This window comes from Ursus americanus, chromosome 5, assembly GCF_024610735.1.
Source record: "Ursus americanus isolate L20-20 chromosome 5, mUrsAme1.1.p, whole genome shotgun sequence".
In the NCBI taxonomy this organism is placed as follows: Eukaryota; Metazoa; Chordata; class Mammalia; order Carnivora; family Ursidae; genus Ursus; species Ursus americanus.
The window spans coordinates 41,496,399-41,506,569 of NC_142131.1; the positions used below are offsets into that span (position 1 = coordinate 41,496,399).

Below are 10,171 nucleotides of genomic sequence, written 5' to 3' on the forward strand. Positions count from 1 at the left end.
TTGTTTCTACCACTAAGTCATGATAGCCAACATTAAGTTTAATAATGGTGCCAATAGCGGGCATTCGGTTTAGTAATAGATTCTGATCTATAGCTTTAATAGCCATAAGGAATACTTAAATTAATATGTCCTTTCCAACTATCCTGGATGATATTGGGGAATTTACTGGAAGTTCACACTTTCTCTACTGTTGTCATTGTTTAAATTTTAAGATTCTACGTCATCATATTAAAAAGGCAGTGAACATGCTTAGACAACAGGGGTTCCTCTTAACATAAAACATTGCTGAATGTTGTAAAAGGCAGTATATAAGGTAATATATAAGTGGTCTTGGTGCTAATACACTGTTGGATTTGGGGTCTGAACACACTTGTAGCATATGTAAAAACTGCTCAATAAGAAGCAAACCTGACTCAGAATGACCAGATACTCAAAAAAATGAGACCATCTTAAAGCCCTTTAGTCACTTGCCAGAGAATAAGAAGGTAGCCATACAAAAAGCTTCCTCAGAAAGTGAATTGATTGGAAATGCCACAAATAATTAAAATTCCTCTAGTTGTTGATTACTTTTATTAGGTAGGGCTCTAAAATTGTAAGAATATTGTGATGTTTTGTTATTTTAAATAAACACCATCCAAGTGCATGTTATCTTTCAAAGAAATCTCCCTGGAAAACCTTGAGCTAATGACAAACATGTTACCATTTTTGACATATTTTTCATGTACTTGGGAACTGCTTTACCAGCCATGAAAAAATAAATAAGTAAACCTCACTACTTAATAACTCACAGTAGTTTTGGGACCAAAAATGGTGTTATTCAGTTTGATGAATACCTTATCCCCGATATATGGATATTTGTGTATTTATAGTCAGGTCCGTCCAAACAATAAAAAGTTGCCAACATTAGTATCTTGGGCTGTCAGGTCAGACTATAAACCTGAGTCCAGTCTTAGCCACATGGATGTTAATGTGCAGCCTTCTCCAGGTAATTCCAAAGAGTTGCATTTCTGCATCATGATCAGAATGGCAATAGCTGATCAGTGTGTGTGTGTGTGTGTGTGCGCGCGCATAGATGCATTTATGTATGTGTTTTTGAAGGAAACAGGTAATTGGATAAATTCTGGCTTGTCTATTTAAAAGGAAGTTACATTATCTTACACTGTATGTGGGGTGTTTGTTACATTACTTTTGTTTTGAATTAGCAATTATATTACTTTCACAATAATGTAATTGCTCTTCATTTGATAGATTTCATAACTATTTTGTGAACCTAAAATTATGAGGTGAAATAATCAAATTTTCCTTTTTTTCTCCCTTTTTTTAGCCTACAACCAAGTCACAATTAAATCCAGCATTTGAAGACGCGTGGAGCAGCAGTGATGAGGAAGGATGATTCTCAATCCTGAGTACCTTTGTGTCTCTATTGATGAAACTTTTAAAATGGGACTGTTTTTTGTTGTTATTGTTTTCTTCCTATGTGATGACAGCTAAATTAGCCCTGAATTTGGGTGATTTTTTTCACCCATGTTTTAAAATGAGGGTAGTATTTGCATGAAATCCTGAAGCAGACTTTTATATAGTTTATTTAATCAAAAGTGTCTCCTTGATCCCAGTTGTTGTGGCCTGGGGCATCCCCTATTGTTATAGTACTCTCTCTATACTGAAAGCTCTATATTGAGACAGGTCCTGGCAACAGCCCCCGCCCACCCGGCCCCCTCATGTGGACCCTGAGCACATTGTGTGAACTGTAAGATGCAGTCTCAGAGGATGAGTGAGTAAAGGTTATCAGCACTGACTTTCTCAGACTGTTAGCATCCAATTTTTAAATTCTTTTTTATTCATGCATTCAGTTTTTGCAATGATTTCATTTAGCCGACCATTATCTAGCTTTAATTAAATATTTTTGGACACAGTCCAAAAAGTGTGTATCACAGAAGGTTTTAACATGAGGAAAATGCCATGTTTTCTTTATTTTAATATGTCAGAGGGTAGCTTGTACTCATGCTTGAACTCCTTTTCTATGAATCTTGTTAAGATGTGACCAAGTCCTGTTTCATTCATTAAAGCAGAAAATGCCCTGGCAGGAAACATGAAGTGTTGCCACAAAATTTCTATTTTATTGTCTACTCTTCTTGTATAATAACCCACAAATGATTATCATGAAGCTAATCTTAACTCCCTTTCTTTCTGATTCTTATCAGTAGGAGCCTAGGAAAAGAGGTTTTTGTAGCTTGAACAAGTGTATAGTCGTTGAGTTTTTAAGTGTGTGTTAGGCCTCATATCAGACCTTTCTGGCCAAATGTTTAACATATGTTTACTTTATAGTTGATTTTCTTAAGCTCTGACCAATACACTGTCACTTCTTCCCCCTTGTCTTGGTGAGGATGCTTATGATCTTTGAGAATGCTATTGAAACTGGAATTTTTTTTTAATTTAAAAAGAAGACTTCCTCTAAGCTGCAAATAACTATATTGCTTCTTTCTAGTTATATAAACATACATGCTGATTGTAAATAATTCAAACAACATTAAAACTTACAAAAGAATATAATGGTCACCTGGAATCATACCACCCTAAGGTAATAACTACTATTATTTTGGTGGCCATTCTTCCATGCATCTTTTTATGACATAATTTTACATAATGGGGTGTTTGGCTTGCTGTTGCTCTCATGGAAATTCCTCTCCTCCCACATCAGCACCTCCCTCCCCATCCCAACAATCCACAGTATTAACCACATATGCAACAATGCATGTAATTAACCAAGTATAGTGTTCCTTCACATTACAATCCTATATGGACCTACATAGACATAGATGGAGAAATATTTTTATTTTGCAAAAATTGGATATATACAGTTCTGTCTTGATTTTATTTTCCAGTTATAGCTCATAGAAATCTCTGTCATTTGGTATAAATAAGTATGTTGTCTCTGTTTTTATTTTCTGTATTCTTGATACTCTAGCCTTTGGAGTCTTGATCTTGGTGATACTGCCCCTCCTAGGACTAGCTAATTCCTAGAGATAACAGAGGACTCCCTTGGGAGCATGCCTTTGATACACAAACCAACCAATCCAGATTCCATACCCCCAATCCTCATACACCAAGGCAATATTCTCCCTGCCCTAACTCACTCCAGGGCTACTCCTATGTGCCAGAGTCTACTGAAATTATTCAAACTACCCAGTGCTAAACTTACTCCGTGTACTTACCCTTCCTCATTCATTCCTTCCCATGAAAACTCCAGTAAAGGCTCTGAGCCATGCTGTGCCCTTCCCTTTGAGAGGAGGACTCCTGACCATCCCTGGTCCTTCCCCTGTGGCCCTAAATAGCATGATATGCCATGTCTTCTGTTTTTAAGGATTTGTGAGTATAAGCTTCTTCCTTCATGGCAATCATTTCTGTGTCTACATGTCTTACCATACCTGATGAGCACAAATCCCAGGGGAAAATCTTAACACAGATGGCACAGCAGTCTGGGTGGTTTGACACCAAATGGAAATGATATGTCCTTACACTTCTGTATCCTTAACAGTCAGTGGCCACTGCCTGAAAGAGCACCCCTGATTTTAATACACTTGCTGCTTGGTGGCTACTGCAGTGTGTTGTTTGTTGTTGTTGTTGTTGTTGTTGTTGGGTATTGCCTTGATTTCCTGATCTAAAGGGGGCACTCAACATATTTCCCCACATTGGTGGACCACCCAGAGTCCAGGACAGAACCCATGGGGGTGTATAGGTAATTGGTTACATCTTGAAACGGTTCCTCCGAAGAGGATGAGGAGTGACTACCCTCCTAGTGCCGTGGGAGTTGACACTGACTGGAGAGCACTGAGAAGCCGTGAGGCCATCTCAGTCATGGAGATGAAAGTACCTAGTGTCTAGAACATTAAAAGATGTGTCTGCTTGCTACTGTCTCAAATGACTCATTCCCCAAACCACTGGGGTGGAAGAGGTCCCATCTCTAGAGAGAGTGGCACAGTGTTTAATGGAAAAGGGGAGGAAGGGAAAGGAGCATCTGGTTCATTTCCATTCTCCACCGAAAACCCTGAAGAGGTAATCCAGTTAATTTTTAAAAATGCAGAACACCTAAGCAGCTGTCTTAAGAGTTGCTGCTTATCAGCATGCAAAGGGTCTTATGCTCAAAACAAAAAACATGTGAAAGATAAAGCTGTTGCCACTATTGCTTTCCAAAACATGGACTGTAGCTCCTCTAAGGTTGATTGGGACATCCTAGACAAGGGAGCTGCTGCTCACAGCAGACACCACCCAGGACCTCCAGGAGCTTATCAGACAAACATGTAAAAGATTAAAAAAGAAAAAGGTTAGCTGCCTAGAAATACAAACCCTTCTAAAAGATTCTGCTTTTTAAAAGGTAGGACTGTGAGGAAGCGAGTGAATATTCTGTGGACTGGGCCATTCCAGGGAGAGATTGCCTAGAGTCTTCAGGACTGTGCTTTTCCTCTTATCAACCAGAAAAAGAAAGTAAAGACTGAGCCTTCAGGGGCAAAAGCCTGAAACAGGGAGGAAACAAAGGAAAAAAGACTGCCATTATCGGTAGGCACAAGCCCAGGGGAAAAAAACAGGGACTTGAAATCTTAGACACTTAGCAAATACCACTCTAGCAAACACAAAAACACAAACACACAAAAAAAATTCTGGTCCTTGATTACTTACTGATTTAAAAACAATAACAGGGGTACCTGGGTGGCTTAGTTGGTTAAGCATCTGCCTTCAGCTCAGGTCATGATCCCAGGGTCCTGGGATCGAGCCCCATGTCAGGCTTCCTGCTCAGCAGGAGCCTGCTTCTTCCTCTCCCTGCCTCTCCCCCTGCTTGCACTCTCTCTCTGTCAAATAAATAAATAAAATCTTAAAAAAAAAACAAAAACAAAAAAAAGCAGGCCCTTAGATACAGGGGGAGAAAGTAAAAAGTAAATAATATATACATATATAACAATAATATATGTATATATCTAATACATATGTTAAAGTTTTATAATCCAATTAGAAATCTGAAATTTATATATTAAAATTAATATAATAAAGACTATATAACAAAAATATAAAGAAGGCATCTTATGGTGGGTTACTATAAACATTAATGCTGGGGTCCCATCCATTGGCCTCCCCATACCCAATATCAAATAGTAGGATTACTGATTCTGTTCAAACAACTGGTAAATATTTTGCTCTTGTCGATTTGGCTAATGTGTTCTGTTTAGTATCTATTTCAGTAGCCTCTCAGCTGCAGTTTGCTGCCACCTCACAGGGATGCAAGGAGTCTTTCCCAGGCTCCACATCAGGTACCGCTAAGCTTTGCCATCACATACAACCTGTAGACCAGATCTCAATTGCATCCGCCTTTTTCCAGGAGCACAGGTATGACATTACTTGACAACATCCTCTTCCAAGGAGACTCGTTTGAAATACTCATTTGGGATATACAGTTCCAACATCTTTTAGTACTTTTGGGTTTCTGTTATCAACATATTCTTTATTTATGAATTTTACTTCCAAATTAAAATCAACAGGGACTCCCATTAGTGCCCTCAACAACTCCACTAAAGAGATTTTGGCAACCTCTTGTCATGCATCCTGGTGTCTCTGGACCTTAAGTTGCCCAAGGGCTTCTGATGCAAGAAGCTGCCCCTCTCAGCCCTGTACTATATATACCCCATTAAGACAAGAAATAAAATAGATGCAGTGTTCTCCGGAAAATAGAGGCTCTCACAGACCCTGAGCCTGTGACCTTTCATATCCAGCAGCCTATTAAGTTTTAAGTCATGAAAACAGCCCACCAGAATCTCAGTATAACTACCAAGGCCTCTTTACGGTAGGATAGAGCCAAATCTGGGCTCTCTGGTATATCCCACCTGCAGGAGGAGGTGGCTCTCTCTATCCTCGGTCCTTTGTCAGATGGCATGGTTCTGGAGAATGTCAGCCCTCCCCTAGATCACTTGGCTGCCTGGGAAGACACTTGGGATTAACTGAATGAATAGCAATGGGAGTACCTACAGTATGCAAATGGCACTGCTAGCCGTCATACATGATGGAGCTCAGTGAAATGTTGCTGCTTTCCGTCTCTTAGCCAAGATGTCCCTAATAAAGGACAGGACCCAAGAAACAACACATTTGGCCAGACTTCATGCAGTCATCTTAGTACTCGAAGCCCTGGCCAATAAGTAGCTTCATCTTTACATTTACAAACTGCTGGGCCATTGTCTAAAAATTGTCCCTTTCGGGGAGAAACAAACAAGCAAACTCTGGGACTCTCTTTCCTCACAGATACCCAAAATCTAAATCAAAATTACACATCTATATCTGTATTAAGGTCACAATACAGTACCTTGCCCGGACACTCCATATTACTTTCAGAGTTACAGACATTACTTATAATAAGCAAGACATGCATTTTACTTAACAAAATACACAATGCTAGCCTTTTGGGAAAGGTATTCAAGAGAACTTTTGTATCCCTCTTAGGTCCCAAATAGCTGGCTTAATTGATAGATATAATGGTCTTTTCAAATAACTCCTTTTCGAGTTCCATTCAGGTAAATGGGCCCCTGAAGGGTCTCTATCTTGCTTGCTCCAGGCCTTATCCTCTCTTAATTCAAGGCCCTTTGGCCAAATTACACCTTACACCAACTTAGAAAACTTTTCCATTGCCCTTTCCTGTTTTTAAAGGGAGAAGTATCTTGCCGCCATGTATATAAACATTATTTATTTATGAGGCCCTTTTTATAATGTTTTTGCCTGTCTTTATAAATTGTTTATCATTCCCCTATCCCAGAAGGGCTGGAGGCCATATCAAGGGCACATACTCTTCTGGGACCCATTATCCAGATTGTCCATACATCAGACGGCTGTTCGTCTAATATGTGACTCATTTGAGCCTAAACTTCCACCAAAAAACAAAAACCCTATGAGGTATAGCCACATATCTTTCTGTTGACTGTTGGTCTTATTACCACTGGTCTGCATGATTTCATTAATTTACAATCTGGAGACCCAAACCCTCTAAATAAGCCATTGTTGCAAATGCTGAGACCCACATCACCTCAAGTGGGTACCTCTTTGGAAAGGATACCCCAGTTCCACATACTAGATGACATTGCCCCAGTCCAAGACCTCACTCTTAGGAGATGAGCCCACAGGTACCTATGGGCTGCCTCTCCTAAGGCAGAAATTGGACACAGGACATTTTTGCTTTTCTTCCTTTGATAGTAGGGATCCCATTATGGGTCTGAGCTTACTGTCTGCTTAGCCCATGATCCAGCTACAGTCTTTGTTCCCTGCCAAAAGGCACACTCCTACCCTCTCATGCCCATAGGGAAATCTGGTTGAGTTTACTACTATCTTCCATTCTAAATATTAATGGAGATTATTGCTTTCTCCTTCGGCACCTGCCTCATATTAGTAAAATCCTTCAACACTCTGGGGAGAGAACCAGGTACTTCCCAAGACTTTGCCTCCTCTCATTTTGCTCTCCCACCATGACCACCACAACCATTCTTTTCTTCTTGGCTACATTGTATCACTTATCTTTACAAACACTTTACTAACATACCATTTCATACCCTGCAACAAGTTAACTGCTGGACCCACCACCTTGATATATATAGAGAGATGGATACATATATATCTCATACTTTTAACATACTTTACAACTCCACCCCAAGAATTTCAGATCTATTTTCTTGGCTAATGGCATCTTATGCCATACTCTCCACTAGCATTGCCTCGAAGTTCCTTGATATGTTGCAGTTGTATTAATTACATTTTCTTATTTTCTGTATTCTTGATACTCTGGCATTTGTGGCTTTCATCCTAGCAACACTGCCCCTTCCAGGACTAACTAATTTCCAGAGATAGCAAATGATTCCCCTGAGAGTGAGTCTTTGATATACAAACCCATCAATCCAGAGTCCACACACCCACAACCATCTCCTTTATCAAACTCAGTTTGATCAAACTCACACCAATACAGTATTTCTACTGCCCTAAATCACCGCAGGGCTAGACCCCAGACAACCAGGGACCACCCCAATAGCCCAGAGACCAAAATTATTCAAACTGTCCAATCCTAACTTTATTCAGTGTACCTACGTGCTTCATCCATTCCTTGCCACAGAACTCCAGCAAAGGCTCTGGGCCTTGCCCTGTCCTCCCTCTCTGCCTCCTGACTAGCCATGGTCCTTCCCCATGTAGCCCTGCCTCCTGGTTGTGGGGATCTGTGGGTATAAACTTTCTTCTTCATGACAATCGTTTCTCTGTCTTTGTGTCTTAGAACAAATCCCAGGTACAAAACTGAACACACTAAGTCATTTTTATTAACTGCCCAATACTCCCATCTTGTGAATGTACCACAATTTCTTTAGCCAGTCCCCTCTTCAGGACGACATGTACAGTAGCAAAGATTATGAACAACCCATTCTCCTTAGGTGATATATTTGGATTATACCTGTAGTCATTAAATATCTTCTTTTCCTCTGGCAGAAGAAATGGTCATCTTGCTGGGTGTAGGATTCTTGGGTAATAGGCTTTTTCTTACTTAGTATGTAACCAGATGTCCACTTTCTTCTGGATTCTGTTCTTGCAAATGAGAACTCCAAAACCACTTTGATTTTTTCCCCTTTTTTGGGACCTTATTCTTTATAGCTAGAAGCTTGTCATCTGTGAGATTTTTTTCCCTCCTTATCCTTAGAGTTCCATAATTTTAGGAAAATATCTGATAAATCAGTCTTTCCCCACCTTCTCCATCACTTCCTGGGCCTTTTATGAGCTTTTTTCAGTTTGAAGCTTCAGGTCTTTTTCTTAGCTCAGGGATATTTTCTTTTAGTATTTGTTTGGCTTTTCCTCTTTTTTTCCTTCTCTATATTACCAAATAATTGCATGTAAGGTTGACTTTGATCTCTCCTTCATAGTCTTATCTTTTCCTTCCTGCTTGCCTTTTAAAAAAAAAAAAATCCTAGAACAGTAGCTAGCACAGAGTAGGTGCTCAGTAAATACTTGTTTTGTTATTTCTGTTGTATTGGAGATTTTGCCCTTGATCTTTGAAGTCACTAATTCAGGCCTGACTATAATCATTGAAAGAGGCTTTTTAATTATTGTTTTATTCTCTTCTCCACTTTAAACCTTTGTTTTGTTCTCTTTCTAAACATTTGCAGATTATATTAGAAAACTGAAAGCTCCATGGAGGCTTCCATTTGAAACTTTTGTTTCATTTAATTGATGTTTGTTCTGCCTTATTGACAATTTATATCAATGAACCTATTACAAAGGTAGTTAGACTTCTCTCCGCGGCCTTTTACATTTTACAAATTGTTCTTCCCCCCCTCTTCTGGCTAATAGTATGTGTCTTTTGGTCCTGTGAGGTGCTTGTACCAGACCACGGATCAAAGAAAATTTAAGCCAGTTGTTTACTTCCCCTCAAATTGATCCCATTTTTCATCGAAGTCACTCCTGATACACCCATGAAATGCCTAGTTTTAAAAAACAGAAATAAATGCACATCCTTTATTGACAGAGCCCTAAAGCTGTGTTTAATAGCAATCCTGAAAATAGCATCATAGATAAGTTTTTAACTTTCTATTAAGCCTTTTCTTTATAATTAATTAAGGAAGCAGGAATGGGGGAAAAAAAAGAAATCTTCCTTTCAAGTGAAACAACTTTTCTGTTCAGTTTATACTAAAATGCTCCGTTATTTAAGCTAAATAAAAACATTTAAAGAAAGCTCTGGAGACAAACCCTTTAACTGTAACAGTTGTATTAACAGATAAAAATAAGTTCAAAATGAAGAAACGGATACAAAGATGTAAAGCCTACTATTGGTGAGGCACCAGAAAACAAAACCTTTAGCTCTGTTACTTAAAATCTAAGTGGGACAATGATCGATGATCAAAAAAGTCTGTCTCAACAAGCTAATCTCATTTATCTTTGAAAGAAAAGTTACTGTCTCATATTGGAAAGAAAAACCTCAAATTAGATATTAAGCTTATGGCTGCATAGCTCCAATGCAGAAATATTTCATCATTGTTCATTTATATACTAACACTTGGTTATCTCTATAAAAATGATAAAACTACTAAAGATTAGAAAAGCTAAAGACCTTTGAGTTATAATTTTTATAAACAAATATATTGATTACTTTTGTCTTTTTAAATGTAATTTT

At 38.8% G+C, this 10,171-nt stretch overlaps 1 protein-coding gene across 5 annotated transcripts in view; it reads left to right on the plus strand.

Annotated features, from left to right (window-relative positions):
* The window catches only part of ERCC8 (ERCC excision repair 8, CSA ubiquitin ligase complex subunit), a 50,270-nt gene extending 48,475 nt beyond the window's left edge, over positions 1–1,795 (plus strand). For all 5 annotated transcript variants that reach the window (XM_045794299.2, XM_045794301.2, XM_045794302.2 and 2 more), the window contains one exon: positions 1,325–1,795. In XM_045794299.2, the coding sequence (XP_045650255.2) occupies positions 1,325–1,393 (69 nt within the window). In that variant the 3' untranslated portion in view covers positions 1,394–1,795. The remainder of the gene's footprint in view (positions 1–1,324) is intronic.
* The last annotated feature ends 8,376 nt before the right edge of the window (positions 1,796–10,171 follow it).